Source organism: Bombina bombina, chromosome 1 (genome assembly GCF_027579735.1).
Source record: "Bombina bombina isolate aBomBom1 chromosome 1, aBomBom1.pri, whole genome shotgun sequence".
Taxonomy (NCBI): Eukaryota; Metazoa; Chordata; class Amphibia; order Anura; family Bombinatoridae; genus Bombina; species Bombina bombina.
The window spans coordinates 168147269-168165996 of NC_069499.1; the positions used below are offsets into that span (position 1 = coordinate 168147269).

At 36.6% G+C, this 18728-nt stretch overlaps 1 protein-coding gene across 1 annotated transcript in view; it reads left to right on the plus strand.

The window, feature by feature from the left end:
* Nucleotides 1–18728, plus strand: part of EIF2AK4 (eukaryotic translation initiation factor 2 alpha kinase 4) — a 396156-nt gene that overhangs the window by 116214 nt on the left and 261214 nt on the right. The window contains exons 15-16 of the mRNA XM_053697714.1: nucleotides 5090–5212; nucleotides 15735–15839. Of these exons, the coding sequence (XP_053553689.1) occupies nucleotides 5090–5212; nucleotides 15735–15839 (228 nt within the window). The remainder of the gene's footprint in view (nucleotides 1–5089; nucleotides 5213–15734; nucleotides 15840–18728) is intronic.

Consider the following 18728-nt stretch of genomic DNA (forward strand, 5'->3'; position numbering starts at 1 on the left):
TCTACGGGTTATTGCTTCTGCATGCAGAGTATCTGTGATTACTGTCTAGCAAAGCGTCCCTCCTTATCTGGCTTTCCATGCTGGCTTTCCATGTGTGTCAATTCACAACACCAATCAAGAGATTGTGGTTCCTTTCAACTTAATTCTGGATGTGGTTTGTGCCTTGAAGTCCTATCTTCAGGCCACGTACGAATTTAGACTTTAGGCCTCTTCGACTTCCTTATCTTTTGGCTGATGAGTGTTTTCCGTTTCGCATTGAGACGGCTGGACATAAGCCTCCTCTGAGGATTACGGCTCATTCCACTAGAGCTGTGGCCTCTTCTTGGGCCTTTAAGAACGAGGCTTCTATGGAGCCGATTTGTAAGGTGGCTTCTTGGGCCTCTTTACATTCTTTTGCAACATTTTACATATTTGATGCTTTTGCTTCAGCGGAAGCAACTTTTGGGAGAAAGGTTCTGCAGGCTGTGGTGCCCTCAGTATAGGGTCTGCCTCCTTTTACCCTCCCGTGTTCTTCATTCAGTGTACTCTAGAGCTTGAGTATTTATTCCCACAAGTAATGAAGGAAGCAGTGGACTCTCATCCCATTAAAATGGAAAACATAAATTATGCTTACTTGATAATTTAATTTCCATCTGTGGGAGGAGAGTCCTCTGCTCCTGCCCGTTTTTCCGGGGACGGACATAAATATTTAATATTGTTGTTCTGGCACCATTTATACCCTGAGATTTCTCCTATTGTTCCTTGTTCCCTTGGCAGAATGACTGGGGGATGAGGGGCGTGGGGGAGGTATTTAAGCCTTTGGCTGTGGTGTCTTTGCCTCCTCCTGGTGGCCAGGTTCTTAATTCCCACAAGTAATGAATGAAGCAGTGGACTCTCCTCCCACAGATGGAAATTATATTATCAGGTAAGCATAATCTATGTTTCTTAGAGGGTGGCTGTATTTCCCTCAGGCCAGCTTATTAGTGCTAGCTTCATTAGCACATATACTTTGAGCTCAGAGGGATATTTTTTATTTTTTAAATGTATGTTACTTTTTTTGCAGCTACTAAGAATAAATTGCTTTCTATTCCTTTTCAAGGTATGAGACTTTTTGGGACTAAATGTTGTCATTTGTTCAGCTTCATGGTTGTAATATAAATTTGCCAAAAAGTTCTTTGATTCCTCAGACAAAGGTGATTTTTCTGGGATTTCAAATAGATTCAGTCTCCATGAGATTGTCTCTAACATAGATAAGGATTTCAAAGTTAACGTCTGCTTGTCTGAATCTTCAGGCTCAGCCTTTTTCCTTCAGTAGCATCCTGTATGGAAGTAATTGTTTCGATGATGGCAGCATCAGATGTGTGTGGTGCCTTTTGCTCGGCTTTCTATGAGGCATGCTAAATCAGTGGAACAGGGATCGCTCCCAGTTATCACAAATTATGTTCCTGAGTTCTCTTGTAAGGCTATCTCTCTCTTGGTGGTTAGTTCCCTAGCACATTTCTCAGGGAGCAATGTTTACTCATCCTCTGTTGACTGTAATTTTGATAGATGCAAGTCTTTCCGGCTGGGGTGCTGTATGGGGTTTGTGTGTTGCTCAAGGGATTTAGGTGCCTTGGGAGGCCAGGTTGCCCATAAGTATTTTGGAACTCCGAACAATTCACTGGACTGTCTTCTTTTTTTTCCCCAGTTAAGGATAGAATCCTTTCTTCAGTTTCAGTTAGACTATGTTACAGCTGTGGCTTATATCAATCACCAGGGGAGAACCAGGAGCTCCTTGGTGATGAAGGAAGTTCGGAGAATTCTGGATTGGGCAGAGATCCATCATTATTATATATCTGCTGTTAATGTTTCAGAAAGACAATCCATCCAGGGGAATGGTCTCTTCATCTGGATGTATTCAGTCAGATTGTGAATCTTTGGAGCCTTCAAGAGAGAATGTCATGGCTTCCAGGTTAAACAACAAACTTCCTCAGTATTTCACCAAGTCCAGGGATCCAAGGGCTCTGAAGACAGATGCTCTGAGAATGCTTTGGTTGTTTTGGCTAGCGTATGTGTTTTCTCCTCTGGTTCTGTTATACAGAGTAATATCCAAGTACAGGAAAGAGAATGCATCAGTGAATTGCTCCAAAATGCCTTGAAGATTTTGGTTTGCAGATCTGGTTTAGATGTCCAGTTATTAGTCCTGGCCTCTTCCTTTAAGAAAAGATCTTCTGTCTCAAGGTCCCGTTTTCTAACTAGATCTAAAATCTCTAAGCTTGATGACTTGGAGATTGAATGGATAGTTCTTCGTCATAGAGGTTTTTCCGAGTCTGTTGTTAATACTCTTGTTCAGGCTAGGAAATCGGTTACTAAAATAATCTATTGTAAGGTTTGGAAATCCTTTATCTCTTGGTGTTCTCTTCTTTTTTATTCTTGGCATTCTTTTAGGATTCCAAGAATTCTTGAGTTTTTTAAAGATGGCTTACAGAAAGGTCTTTCTGCCAGTTCTTTTAAAGGTCATATATCTGTTCTTTTTCACAGGAAAATTGCTAATCTAATCTTATCTAGAATAAAGCCTGTAATCCAAGCCTATTTCTCCTCCTTGGAATCTTAATTTGGTTCTGAAAGTTTTGCAGTATCCTCCTTTTGAACCTATGCATAAGGTGGATATTAAGCTTATTTCCTTAAAAGCTTTATTTCTTTTCACTATTTCATCTGCTAGAAGAGTGTCTGAGTTGTCTGCACTTATTTTGTATCCTTATTTAATTTTTCATAAGGAGAATTTTTTTTTTTTAAGAGCTTTCTTTGATTTTCTGCCTAAAGTTGTTTCCTCTGACAATAATGACAATTCTTTGTCATTATCCTAAGAATTCTTCTGAGATACTTCTTCATAACTTGGTTGTTGTCCGGGCTCTGAAATATTATCTTGAGGTTACTAAAGATTTCAGACAGACTCCTGATTTGTTTGTTTACTTTTCAGATAAGCGCGGGGGGTAGAAGACATATTCTGTTGCTCTGGCCTTGTGGATTAAGCAATTGCTCGCTCTGTAGCCACTTCCTGGGCATTTAAGAATTAGGCCTCTGTAGAACAAATTTGCAAGGCAGCTACTTGCTCATCCTTGCATACTTTTTACTGAATTCTACCATTTTGATGTTTTTGTTCATCTAAAGCTGCTTTTGGTAGGAAAGTTCTTCAGGCAATTGTCTCTGTCGAGGACTCAGTTTTCTGTTTTTTAAATTGCATTTATAAAATGATATAATAATGATTCTTCTGTTTTTGAGAGTTTTGTTTTCTTTTCTTTTAGTAAAAGGATGTTTAACCCTCCCTTTTTTCTTCCATTACTTGTGGCCTCTGCCACAGCTTGGGTATTAGTTCCCAGGAGTAATCGATTGTGGACTCTTATTACCTATATGAAAGAAAAGACAATTAATGTCTTACCTGATAAATTACTTTTTTACATAGTGATAACACACCTTTATTTTTATTTTTTTATTTTTTTGGCACATCCTTTTTTTTTCCCCCCATTTCCTCTATTTTGCTCTGTTTCATTCTCACCTCTGTCAGCTTGGTTGTATATGTCAGATTAATTACTATAGAGGTGGCAGGGTTTATATAGAGCTTTTAAGTTTGGAAATCTTTGCCTCCTCCTAGTGGCAGGAAATGTAATTCGCAGGAGTAATGGATCATGGAGAAAGAAAGGAATTTAACAGTTAAGAAAATAAATGATGTTTTTATACTGTAGCAACAATGTAAAATATAGAAGATTGTTTGTGCCTGTTTAGTTCTGAACAATAACATAACACATACTGATTTTTTCTTTTTATTGGTTGTATTTCTAAGATTAAAAAAAATAAATAATACAAAGCATCAGCAAAAAAACAATAAAAAATATTGTTGAACATATGTGTGATATTTCCTTCCAGTGTCTTATCAATTGTTCATTTGCTGCTGGTGTGCCCAAGGCAAGTCCAGAGAATATTCATACAAGGTATACCCCGCTCATACAGCGGGTTAGGGACCGGAGCCCCGCTGTAAAGTGAAAACCGCCTTAAAGTGAAACAATGTGGTTTTAGCTTTCTTTTCACTTGCCAGTGTATTTAAAATCTTGAAAACATGTTTGAACTTATATATATTAAGTGTGCAATAGCACTAAGTTTAATTTAATACTAGCACAGTACAGTATTCAATAAATACTGTACCTGTAAAATAGTGACAATTACTGTAGTAAAATTTGCCAGTCTATAACACTAAGACACAGATCGCACTGTAATTCTGTAAACAGAATGAACTGTGCTTAACAACATAGTGCCAGTCACTTTTCTCGCAATCTCATGATGATTACAGCACTATTTCAAAATCTTTGGAGGTTGAACTTCAGCTCCACAAAGCGCTGTATTAGCGAATCGCTGTAAAGTGAAGCGCTGTAAAGTGAGGTATACCTGTATTAAATGGATAATCCCTTTTTATTACTCATTCCCCAGTTTTGAATAATCAACACTGTTAAATTAATATTCTTTTTACCTACCTGTATCTAAGCCCCTGCAGACTGCCCCTTATCTCAGTGCTTTTTTTTTTAGCTTTTTACAATCTTGCATGTTAGCCAAATAGTGCTGGTTCTTGATAACCCATTAGTATTTTCCATGGGAGTAAGCACAATGTTATCTGTATGGCACACATTAACTAGCACTGTCTGCTTTTTACAATCTTGCACTACAGCCAGAGATAATGGGCGGGCCTGCAGGGGCTTAGAAACAGGCAATCTTAGTAGTATATTAATATAACAAGTATATTAATATAACAATGTTGGTTATCAAAGCTGAGGAATGGGTAGTAAAGGCGTTATCTATCTTTTTAAACAATAACAAAAGGTAGGACAATAGAAAGCATGGACAACTTTTTTTAAGCTAAGCAAATAATGTTATTTTTTAAGTGTTGATTTGATCATTATCGGATGCTTTTATGTTTTTTTTTCTGTTTGAGCAATCAAGTCCATCATTATATAATCCCCTTGATATGCGATAAAATAGATATGAATGCTTTATTGTTAATGTATCAATCACTGGGGAGAATATGAAATAGAATATACCTGTATAGCAATTTTTTTTTATTTTTTTTATTTATTTTCTTTAGATGGAATACTGTGAGAAGAGTACCCTACGGGACACAATAGACCAGGGATTATATCTTGACATAAGTCGTCTCTGGAGGTTATTTCGGGAAATTTTGGAGGGGTTGACATATATTCATGAACAGGTAAGTCATCCTAAACTCTTACTTTAGATTAAGCTGCAAATATCCTCCTGCACCCCTTTCTATATCATGCAGCAGTAACCGTAAAAAAGTTATTTTAAAATGACTATTGTTCCTGGTCACTTTGAAATGGCTGCCAATCTGCCCACTGATGACATCATGATTTGGGCTGCATTAAAGGGATACTAAAATTGCGCCAACAATTTTCACATGCGCATGCGCGTTATCCCTGGGGCATTTTTATTTGTCGGGTTTGCACACCATATTAAACATGCATCACTGTTTGCAAGCAGCGTGCATCAAATTAGGCGCCATTATACACGCACTTATAATTAAAACAAAACATGCGTCCCTATTAGCGCAACAACGCATCATAAAACGTGCACGTCACACTTGTGTGCCTTTTTTCTATAATTCAGTATTTAAAATTGTGCACATCTGACAATTACTGCATTTGCATAGGGCTTTAAATGTCCATGCCAAGCTTTAAATAGGGGCAATTGTTTCCTTTCCTTTAAAAAGCTTGCTATAAGAAGGTAACAATAGTAATTATCACATCTATTTTACTAAAATATTTTGCCATAATGGAACAGCACCAATCTGTCCCTAAATTTACCATAGGAACTGAGTCGTCTTAACACCTTTCTACCAAAGCTTAGTGTGCTTATTGTAAAACAACTGAAATAGCTTCTTTAGCTCATTTATGTGACTCATGCTTAGAATTTTTATCGTACACCGATCAATCTAATGATGTTTTTATGTACACTAATGCAGATGGCGTAGCTCCGGCAATGAAAAATTTCAATGCTACTGCCATTTCTAAGGCCCTGGCTGCACTATCGCCTTCGAATAAACATAAACGGTCAATTTATATTTTACCATCTACTAGTAATATAAGTCCTGACAAAATACTGAAGTATCTTTGAATGATGAGGATTCCTCTAACAGTGATGCTACCTCATCAGACGTAGAACCTGATAATTCCTCCTTTTTATTTAAAATTGAATATGTTTGTTCTATTTGGAAGGAAGTTTTAGTTAGTTTAGGGATTGAAGAAGCTAAACCTTCTGATGACAAACCATTTAATAGTTTAAAGTCAGTATATAAAACTGTTGTCAATCTCTCCCAGAGATTTTCCCTATACCTGATGCTATCTCTGATATGATCGCTAAAGAATGGTCTAAACCTTTTAACCTCTTTTCAAGGTGTAAAAAACTATATTCTTTACCTGCTGCTAACTTAGAGTTATGGGAAACGGTTCCCAAAGTGGATGAGGGGCCATTTCCACTCTGAAGTTCCTCTAGACAGTACTTCTTTTAAAGACCCTTTAGATAGAAAATTTGAATCTTATCTCAGACGGGCATTTTTACATACTGGTTATATTCTTAGACCAGCTATATCTATTTCTGAAGTGGCTGCTGCTAATACTGGTTAACCAGTCTTACACAGCAGTTGTCCTCTGACCCTGAATATTCAAATCTATTGAATTTACTTCAAAATGCAAACAATTTTATTTGTGATGCAGCATTTGATATTTTGAAAATTAATATCAAAAGCATGTCTCTAGTTACACTTGCCAGAAGAGCCCTATGACGTAAATCCTGGAATGCTGATATGGTGTCTAAAACTAGATTACTGTTGCTTTCTTTCCAAGGAAAGAAATTGTTTGGTTCTCAACTGGATTCTATTATTTCTACGATTACTAGAGGTAAAAGAGCTTTTCTTCCTCAAGACAAAACGTCGAAAGGGAAATTTTAAAGCTCCAAATTGTTTCCTTTCCTCAGAAAAGAGAACAGAAAACTGACCCCTACCTTAAATCCTCTGCCTCAGTCTGGAGACCCTCTTCAAACTGGAACAAATCCAAACAGAATAAGAAATCTAATCCAGTCTCTAAGACCTCATAAAGTTAAAACCCCCAACCCAGTATTACTGGTAAGGGGCAGATTAAACCTTTTTCAGAAAGCTTGGTTACAGTCTGTCCAGAATCCCTCAGAATCTCAGGGATATTGAATTGGATTCAAAATAAGACCTCCCACAGGATGGTTCTTTCTCATATTCCAAACATCCAATAAAAGCTTAGGTTTTTCTAAAATCTATTTTATATCTGGAAGATATGGGAGTAATTGTTCCAGTTCCTTTGCAGAAACAGGGGATGGGATTTTATTAAAATCTTCAAATTTGTAAGGGTACCAACAAAATGGAAACTATCAGGACCATTCTGCCTTTTGTTCAACAAGGTAACTTTATATCCACAATAGATTTACAGGATGCTTACCTTAACATCCCAAATCACCCAGAACATTACCAGTTTCTGAGGTTTTCTTTTCTCGTAAAGCATTATCAGTTTGTTGCTTTTCCATTTGGTCTTGCTACAGCTCAAAGAATATTTACCAAGCTTCTCAGAGCCCTTTTATCTGTAATGGTGCTCAGGGTATTGTAGCATTTCCTTATCTAGAAGATATATTGGTACTAGCTCAATCTTCTCATTTAGCAGAATCTCATACCATACAACTATTGTTGTTTCTTCAATGATATGGTTGGAGGATCAATTTCCCAAAGAGTTTCTTGTTTCCTCTGACAAAGGTAACCTTTTTTTAGGTTTCCAGATAGATTTAGTGTCCATGACTCTTTCCCTGACAGAAAAGAGACAAATATAATTAATTTCATCTTGTCTGAACCTACAGTCTCTCCCATTCCCTTCAGTGGTTCTGTGTATGGAAGTACTAGGCCTCATGATTGCAGCTTGGGACGCATTCATATGAGACCTCTTCAGCTTTGAATGCTACGTCAATGGTGCAAGGATTATACTCGGATATCCCAAGATATATTCTTAGATCCCAGTACGCACCTATCTCTGACTTGGTGGCTGAATCACCAGTCTTTCATTCCTGGTCTGTGATCACCACAGATGCAAGTCTTTCAGGTATGGGAGCTGTCTGTGTGACAGCACAGGGGGTTTGAAATCCGTGAGAGGCAAGATTGCCAATCAATGTTTTGGAACTCTATGCTCTCTTCAGGGCCCTTCAGGCTTGGCCTTTATTGAAAACGGAGCCTTATCTCCATTTCCAGACAGCCAATATTACGGCAGTAGCTTATGTCAATCATCAAGGGGGAACCCTTGCCATGATATAAATATCTTGAATCCTCTCTTGGGCGGAAACCAATTCCTGCCTCATCACTGTGATTTACACCCCAGGTGTGGACAACTGGGTGGCAGTCCCTACATCCAGGAGAGTGGTCTTTCCACCAAGATGTATTTTATCTGATTGTAAAACACTGGGGCCTATCAGAAATAGATCTGATGGCCTCTCGTTTGAGCAACAAACTTCCCTGATACCTTGCAAGGTCCAGGGATCCTCAGGCAGAGGTGTTGGATGCTCTATCAGTTCCCTGGTCTTTCCAGCCTGCTTATATATTTCCCCCTCTGTCCCTACTATCCAGAGTGATTTTCAAGATAAAATTTGAACAGTCTTTTGTAATCCTAATAGCTCCAGTGTGGCCCCACAGGATTTGGCATGCGGACCTGGTCCGAATGTCTAGTTGCCCCGCCATGGCCTCTTCTTCTAAGACCAGACCTTCTGTCTCAAGGTCCTTTCTTCCATCCAGATCTAAAGTCTCTACACTTGATAGCATGGAAATTGAACGCTTTGTTCTCATTTATATAGGATTCTCTGACTCTGATTGACACTATGATTCAGACTCCCAAACCTGTTTCTAGGAAAATGTATCAGAAAGTTTGGAAAACTTATATTTCGTGGTATATCAACTATGATTATTTCTGACATTCTTTTTGAATTCCTAGGATTTTTCAGTTTTTGCAGAATGGTTTAGATGAATGTTTATCTGCCAGTTCTTTGAAAGGACAAATCTCTGCTCTTTCTGTATTATTTCATAGGAAGATTGCTAAACTTCCTGATGTTCGTTGTTTTGTTCAGGCTTTAATTCGGATTAAACCTGTCATTAGGCCTATTTCTCCTCTTTGGAGTCTTAACCTAATATTGAAAGTGTTTCAGGCTCCTACTTTTGAACCTATGCATAAATTCGACATTAAACTACTTTCATGGAAAGTGTTGTTTCTTTGGCCATCTCTTCTGCTAGAAGAGTTTCTGAGTTGTCTGTTCTCTCTTGTGAGTCTCCTTATTTGATTTTCCATCAAGAAAAAGCTGTTTCGTGGACTACATTTACATTTTTGCCTAAAGGTGTTTACGTACACAACATTAATAGGGAAATTATTGTTCCCTCCTTGTGTCCTAATCCAAAAAAATGCTTCTGAGAAATCTTTGCATTCTTTGGATGTTGTCAGATCCCTTCGTAGTTTGTGTTTTGGGGTTTTAGAAGTTTTGAAACACTAAAAGGGTTTCCAGAGCTGAACTATTTGGTAATGTTTTATTTGAGTATTTAAAGGGACAGTAAACCCCCGAAAATTTCTTTTAAGGATTTTGATAAAACATACAATTTTAAACAACTTTCCAATTGACTTTGATTATCAAATTTGCTTTTCTTTTGCTATCCTTTGCTGAAGGACCATAATTGCACTACTGGCAGCTACCTGGACACATCTAGTTAGCCAATCACCAGAGACAAATATGCGCAAGCACCAATCCGTACCTAGCACTCACAAGTGTATAAGATTATAAGATATGTGCATATTCTTTTTCAACAAGGGGATACCAAGAGAAAGAAGCACATTTGAAAATAGAAGTGAATTTAAAGTGCTCTATCAGAATCATGCAAGTTTATTTTGACTTTTCTATCTTTTTAAGAAAGTTCAGCAATGGCAAAAAAATTTCGGTAAAGGAATAATACTAAAACATAATATACTGATTTAAAAGAAAGGTAAACTTTAATACTTTTTGCAAGAGGCAGTGCAGAAATGGCTGGATTAGAGCAGAACGTTACAATACTAATGAATTGAAGACTTTGACCAGTTGAAATTTAAAGGGATATTAAGTAGTAAATACTTGATAGATATGTATTCATTGAAAAAGTTATGGAGATTAGGCGCTTAATCTGCAAAAGGGATAAAGGTGTGTATGGAGGTCGTTAGCTAAATATGTAGAAAAAACTGGACCTTGGACAGAATAAGTGAAAAATTCTTCTACAATTTATTTTCAAAATAAAAACATGATAATACCAAGATAAAATAAATCACAATCCCTAAGTGTTGCAACACTATATCGATCAATTCATAAAATTTCTAAAATTCAGATATACATTTGTTTCATACACAAATAAAAGGATTTATCTGCTCTTTTGTATCCTTTGTTCAAAGATTTTAGATAGAATGTATTCTTTTATTTCAACACAATTAATAATATTTGTCTCTATTTGATATTTTATATCTATATTTCATCAACTTTAAAATTACAAATATGTAGCAAAAACTAACAATTAGTTAAAACAATTTAAATGCAAGATTATAAATGGTGTCCCCACAATGGCTGTTTACTTATATTGGTTGTAATTTTGTGTATCTAAAAAGTTCATCAAAGCATTTGTAAGTAATTGGAGATAAATTACTGAGGGCTGTGTTCTTTATCCTTATATTTATGTTGTGATATATTACGGTTTCACAGTTACCTCTTTGTATCCTCAGTGAGCTTAATTTGTAGAAAAGGAATGTTCCAAACAGTGTTTAGGGGTGATTTTCTTACCCTCTCTTGTGAGCTGTTACTACTCACGGCTTCCCAGCGGTTCCTATGTGTCCTCAGTTTGACTCTCAGACAAGGGGTTCCGGTAGGTAATTTTCTTTGTGTTACCTTGTCACTGGTCTTTGTAGAAGTGCTCTGATTACAGCACCAAACTGTAGACAATCCTTTTGTTTCTGTAACTTGCGCCATGAATAGTAATGACAGAGGTATCTCGTTTACATATGAATTTAATAAAGAACAGATCACATTCTTAGATCTGGATATAATGATAGTATCAGACAACATTGAAACTAAAACACACTTTAAAAAAGTCGATTCGAACAATTTTATACATGCCTCCAGCTGTCACCTCTCTAAATGGAAGGAAAGTATACCAATAAGCCAAAGTTTAAGGGTCCGGAAAAATTGCTCAAGGATTGATGACTTTGAATTCCAGATTAACATCTTGGAAGAAAAATTTAAGGAAAGAGGTTATAAGAAAGAAACAATAAATAGAGCAACAGAGAGAGCAAGAAACACAGAGAGAAAAGAACTATTAGAGTATAAACATAAATCTAATAATTATATGTCAGATGAGTTCAATGTCCCTTTTATAAATGACTTCAGCGAAGACCATTTACTAGTGAAAATTTTTTTAAGAAAACACTGGCATCTCCTAAAAAATGACCCAATTCTAGGAGACAAAATACCACCATACCCAAGGGTAATTTATAGGAGAGCACAAAATTTAAAAATGATTCTTGCACCGAGTGAGTACAAAAAACAGAATAAAAATAAGAAATCTTTTGAGAAAGATCTAAAAGGAGGGGATGTGAAAGGTTTTTTTCCCTGCCATGCATGCAGAGCATGCCAGTATGGCATTAAAAAGAAAACTGTTAGGACTCCTAATAACACTAAGGAGTTTAAAATAGAAAACACAATAAGGTGCACTAATAAAGGAGTAATCTATATTCTGCAATGCTCTTGTGAACTTTTTTACATAGGAGAAACGACGCGAATGCTAAGGGACAGGATAAGGGAGCATATCTGTAACATCAAAAAAGGGAACCTGGACACTTATCTTTATAAACATTTTAGGGAAATACACAAAAATAGAGTCTCAGATATGAAGTATTGGGGATTATATAAAGTGAAACCCAATTGGAGAGGGGGAGATTTAGAAGCATCTATTCTAAAAAAAGAAGCAGAATTCATATACAACTTCAACACGATTCACCCCATATCTCCTTTTCTAGGCACACAGTAATCACTATCTTTAATAAATTTGTATAACTAGTTTTAGTCAGTAAAAAATGTATTATCCTAGAGATTTTTAAAAAAAAAAAAAAAAAAAAAAAAGGGATAATTAATTCCTTTACACAAACATATCACCACCTTATTTGTTTTCCCCCCTCTCCCCTTTGTAATAGTATCTATATAATGGAGCCACTAAAATAAAGGGATAATTTTTTCTCTTGCACAAACATATCACCACATTATTTGTTTTTCTCCCCTTTCACTTTTGTAATAGTACCTATATCATGGAGCCACTTGAAAATTCTTCACCTAAGACACTTGGAAAAATAATATATTTATATAAAAAATTAATTGGTATTATTATTTTAAAATAAATGGATTTCTAAACTAATTTATTCTAAAGATTTGTCAAAAGTTTAAAATGTTAATAGGAGTAATAGAAAATGAATGTGAAAATTAAATAAACTGTTAAAATATAAATGGTTGAACCCCTTGGCATATGTGAAGTAATGGAGAAAGGCTGTTAGGAATAATGAAAAAAGAAATCGGTTAACCACTCTGATATGACCTGAATAAAAAATAAAAAGTTAGAAAACAAAATAGGATATTTGAACAAAAGGACTCTAGGACCCAGTGGAAAAGAGAAACAGAAACAGTGAATGGACCAATGGAAATCAAGTCAGTGCTATATAAAGGTGTAAGGTGTGATCACACTTTATCTTGATAAAGCCAGGGTTGCTGGCGAAACATGTTGATATCTGTGTGAACACCAAGAAAGAAAAAGCCTGTTTTTTTCCTGCGTACAGAAGTACTTAAGTGCAGGAGATTGAGGAACTACAAACACAAAAGCTAACTTGCGCAAGTTACAGAAACAAAAGGATTGTCTACAGTTTGGTGCTGTAATCAGAGCACTTCTACAAAGACCAGTGACAAGGTAACACAAAGAAAATTACCTACCGGAACCCCTTGTCTGAGAGTCAAACTGAGGACACATAGGAACCGCTGGGAAGCCGTGAGTAGTAACAGCTCACAAGAGAGGGTAAGAAAATCACCCCTAAACACTGTTTGGAACATTCCTTTTCTACAAATTAAGCTCACTGAGGATACAAAGAGGTAACTGTGAAACCGTAATATATCACAACATAAATATAAGGATAAAGAACACAGCCCTCAGTAATTTATCTCCAATTACTTACAAATGCTTTGATGAACTTTTTAGATACACAAAATTACAACCAATATAAGTAAACAGCCATTGTGGGGACACCATTTATAATCTTGCATTTAAATTGTTTTAACTAATTGTTAGTTTTTGCTACATATTTGTAATTTTAAAGTTGATGAAATATAGATATAAAATATCAAATAGAGACAAATATTATTAATTGTGTTGAAATAAAAGAATACATTCTATCTAAAATCTTTGAACAAAGGATACAAAAGAGCAGATAAATCCTTTTATTTGTGTATGAAACAAATGTATATCTGAATTTTAGAAATTTTATGAATTGATCGATATAGTGTTGCAACACTTAGGGATTGTGATTTATTTTATCTTGGTATTATCATGTTTTTATTTTGAAAATAAATTGTAGAAGAATTTTTCACTTATTCTGTCCAAGGTCCAGTTTTTTCTACATATTTAGCTAACGACCTCCATACACACCTTTATCCCTTTTGCAGATTAAGCGCCTAATCTCCATAACTTTTTCACTTTATACACCTTTCTATCTGGGAAGTAGATAGTAGGAGAATAGGGCAAGGGATATTAACTCTTAAGCGCTAGTTTATTTAACCCCCTTTTTTTGCTAGATATGTATTCATATCACAGCATAAATTAAAGGGACAGTATAAACTCATTTTCATATAACTGCATGTAATAGACACTACTATAAAGAATAAGATGCATAGATACTGATATAAAAATCCAGTATAAAACTGTTTAAAAACGTACTTAGAAGCTGCCAGTTTAGCTCTGTTGAAAAGGTAGCTGGGAAGCCCACTGCAAGTGGCAAATAAGACCCTCCCCCTTCTTTTGCATATGAAAAGACCCTTTACACAAACAGGAGCAAGCTGGAGAAGGTAGCTGACGGTATTCACATAAAACTTTGGGGCTTGGTTAGGAGTCTGAAAATCAGAGCAATGTTATTTAAAAATAAGCAAAACTAAAGATTTGTTTTTTAAAAAAACTTTATGGGCTATATAAATAGATCATCTACAAAACATTTATGCAAAGAAAAAATGAGTGTATAATGTCCCTTTAAGAAGAATGTATAGATGTATTTTTTAATTATTAGTTTATTTATGAAGTATAACGTTTTATTGAGCAAACAATGGCTGTGTTTAAGTACTTCAAAAGGTTAAAAGGTACTTTAAACATTATTTTCATGCTTTATTTATAAAATATTTTACCAGGAAAGAAACATTGAGATTTCTCTCGTTTTCAAGTATATCCTGGGTCCACAAATCATTGCATTGATACAATAGGGTACAATAAAATACAAAAACAATAATACACAATATATGCAAAATTTAACATAGAACAGGTAAGAAATATATAATCAACCATGACAGGTGCATTCTGTTTTGAGATATGTAGAGAGGGAATTTAGGCTTGGGGAAGGTTTGAAAGTGTGCGGGAGGTCATTCAATAATTGTGGTGCTCTGTAGGAAAAAGAGGATTGAGCTGCTTTCTTTTTGTATTGAGGCAAACTAAATAATGTGCTGGTACTTGATCGGAAGTTATAGGAGGTGGGAACAGCCGGGGAAAGCATTCTGCTCAGGTAGGGTGGGAGCTTCCCAGAAAAGCTCTTAAACACAAGGCTGGAAAGATGGAGGGTGCGTCTGGATTCCAGTGACGGCAAGTTTAGTTTTTGTCATGTCCTTAAAAGGGCATTAAACACCTCCTTGTTTTATGAAAAAATTTGGTGGTTCCACACTTCCTAGAGAGGACAAAAAAGCAAATTCTGTCATTTTCAAATGCTGCAAATTAAATAGCTGGGTAGGCAAGTTGCAGCATTTTGAAAACTTAGGGTATAGATTTTGCTTTCTGGCTTCTCTGGGGAGCATGGGACAAAACACAATTTTCATACATAACTAAGAAGCGTTTGATGCTCCCTTAGTTCTCCTAAGCAGAAGAGATTACATAAGGGAAATCTGGGTTTCAACATGGTAGCACCCATTTTAAACTCGGGGCAATTGGAAAACTCAGTTTTTTAATACTGCACACAATTAAACATTGTATATTACAGTCTCAAAGTGATTAATTTCTCTTTACATTTTCAATGTTCAGTTGCACGTATGGGTATAATTCAGTTTATATTTATGATGATGTAGTATGGATATTTTGAAAATGAAAGGTATTGTCATGTGGTATGGCATAGGGGAATATGTCTTAAGTATGTCAAAATTATAAACTTGTTGTTTATCAACGACACAGTCAACTATGCAAAATAAACATTCACCTATTAATTTCAATGTTTTACAGTGGGGTCTTTTCTGTAGGTAAATGTCCAGATTAGATGAGCCACTTTGTCTTAACTCCCCCCCCCGCCCCTTTGCAGGTATAATTTGCTATTTTCTTATCAGCATTACAGCTGCAGTTACTTGCTTTACCATCCATCGTTTTTAACCAACAGGGGATGATTCACAGAGATTTAAAGCCTGTAAATATCTTCTTGGATTCTGATGACCATGTGAAGATTGGAGATTTTGGTCTGGCTACAGATCATCCGGCCTATGTTGTGAGTGCTTCCTAAAAACAAATTTACACATTTTTTGTAACATTTATTCTGTACTCTGTATTTGTCATCTGATTATGTCAACTATAACATCATTTTCTATTATGTGCCCCAGTTAACAATAACGTGTTTAATACTGGCATAATGATAGGATGTACTTAAAACTATGTGGAAAAAAAATTCTGTTTGATAAATATTTTTGCAACCCTAGGATGACGTTAGTGTTCACAACGATTTCTCTTGTCATATACAAGGTGAATAAGATCTTAGGTCTGTCTTTATCACCTGTACCAAAACATGGGGTATCATAACCTAGTACCGTGATTACTGTTATTATAAGCTAAAGTACCAGTTTTCACTGTAGATTCTGCTAATTTTACTCACGGTAACACCAGTTAGACAATATTACTGGTAATGTATGTACCTATTATGGCTGTTGTGAGCATTTTTCATCTTTCGCAATAGGAGAGGAATGATCTGATGCTTACCCAAACTATTTGTTGTGAACTGGATGGTTAATTAGTAGGTTTATGATAAATGTTATTTCTCTTATAAAGGTGTATCCAGTCCACGGGTTCATCCATTACTTGTGGGATATTCTCCTTCCCAACAGGAAGCTGCAAGAGGACACCCACAGCAGAGATGTCTATATAGCTCCTCCCCTAACTGCCAACCCCAGTCATTCTCTTGCAGCTCTTGACAAGAAAGGAAGTATCAAGAGATATGTGGTGACTTAGTGTAGTTTTTACCTTCAATCAAGAGTTTGTTATTTTTAAACGGTACCGGCGTTGTACTGTTTTACTCTCAGGCAGAAATTGGAAGAAGAATTCTGCCTGGAGGTTTGATGATCTTAGCGGTTTGTAACTAAGGTCCATTGCTGTTCTCACACATAACTGAAGAGTATGGAAAGAAAACTTCAGTTGGGGGGACGGTCTGCAGATTACCTGCTTTGAGGTATGTTCAGTATATTTTTTTCTAGAGAGATAAGGTCTAGAAAATGCTGACAGTGCCTGGTATATTTGAGGTAAGCCTGATACAGTGATTTAACGACTGGGATCATGCTTGCAAAAAAGGGTAAGATTCATGTTAATACTCATATTACTTAGTGTAAAACAGTTTGCATGGTTTATAGAAAAAACGTTTTTTCTCTGAGGGTGATAAATCTTTATTTGGGGCCTAGTTTTCCACATGGCTAGTTAGATTACTCCTAGAAGTACTTTTTTAAGGCCCTCTGACATTGAGTGCATGGTGGGAGGGACCTATTTTCGCGCTCTAAATGCGCAGTTGATTTTCAGACTGAGACATCCAGCTTCCCTAAAGGAGTCCTCTGGTATCTAGGACCACTATAGAGGGTTTTTTCCTGCAAAAATCGTGTTTAAGGGCAGGTAGGAGCCACAGCAGAGCTGTGGCAGTGTGTTTAACTGTTTAACGTTTTTCTAATCCGTTTTTGGGCCTAAGGGTTTAATCATCCATTTGCAAGTGGTTAGTCCCTTATACACACTGTAAACATTTCGTAGAGTTTACTACTTTTTAACACTGTTTTGCAGTTTATGTGGTAGTTTTTTTCTCTTAAAGGCACAGTACCGTTTTTGTATAATTGCTTTTTCACATTTATTAAAGTGTTTTCCAAGCTTGCTGGTCTCATTACTAGTCTGTTAAACATGTCTGACATAGAGGAAACTCCTTGTTCATTATGTTTAGAAGCCATTGTGGAACCCCCTCTTAGAATGTGTACCAAATGTACTGACCTTTCTATAAGTTATAAAGACCATATTATGGCTTTTAAAGATTTATCACCAGAGGTTTCTCAGACTGACAAAAGGGAGGTTATGCCATCTAGCTCTCCCCACGTGTCAGAACCTATAACTCCCGCTCAAGTGACGCCAAGTACATCTAGCGCGTCCAATGCGTTTACCTTACAAGACATGGCAGCAGTTATGAATCATACCCTCACAGAGGTATTGTCCAAACTGCCAGGGTTACAAGGAAAGCGAGACAGCTCTGGGGCTAGAACAAATACAGAGCTTTCTGACGCTTTAGTAGCTATGTCTGATATACCCTCACAATGTGCAGAAGCCGAAGCAGGAGAGCTTCTATCTGTGGGTGACATTTCTGATTCAGGGAAGGCATTACTTCAGTCTGACTCTGAAATGACAGCATTTAAATTTAAGCTTGAACACCTCCGCTTGTTGCTCAGGGAGGTTTTAGCGACTCATGATTACTGTGACACCATTGTAGTCCCAGAGAAATTGTGTAAAATGGACAAATACTTTGCAGTGCCTGTTTACACTGACGTTTTTCTAATCCCTAAGAGGTTTTCAGAAATTATTACTAAGGAATGGGATAGACCAGGTGTACCGTTCTCTCCCCCTCCTGCTTTTAAAAAGATGTTTCCTATAGATGCCGCAACACGGGACTCGTGGCAGACAGTCCCTAAAGGTGGAGGGAGCAGTCTCTACCCTAGCTAAGCATACAACTATCCCTGTCGAGGACAGTTGTGCTTTCCTAGATCCAATGGATAAAAAATTTGAGGGTTTCCTTAAGAAAATCTTTATACAACAAGGTTTTATTCTCCAGCCTCTTGCATGCATTGCCCCAGTCACTGCTGCAGCAGCTTTCTGGTTCGAGTCTCTTGAGGAGGCTCTACAGGTAGAGACCCCGTTGGATGATATCCTAGACATGCTTAAAGCTCTTAAGTTAGCCAATTCATTTATTTCTGACTCTGTTTTTCATTTAACCAAGCTTACGGCTAAGAATTCAGGTTTTGCCATTCAGGCGCGTAGGGCGCTATGGCTTAAATCCTGGTCAGCTGACGTTACTTCAAAGTCTAAACTTCTCAACATCCCCTTCAAAGGGCAAACCCTATTCGGGCCTGGACTGAAGGAGATCATT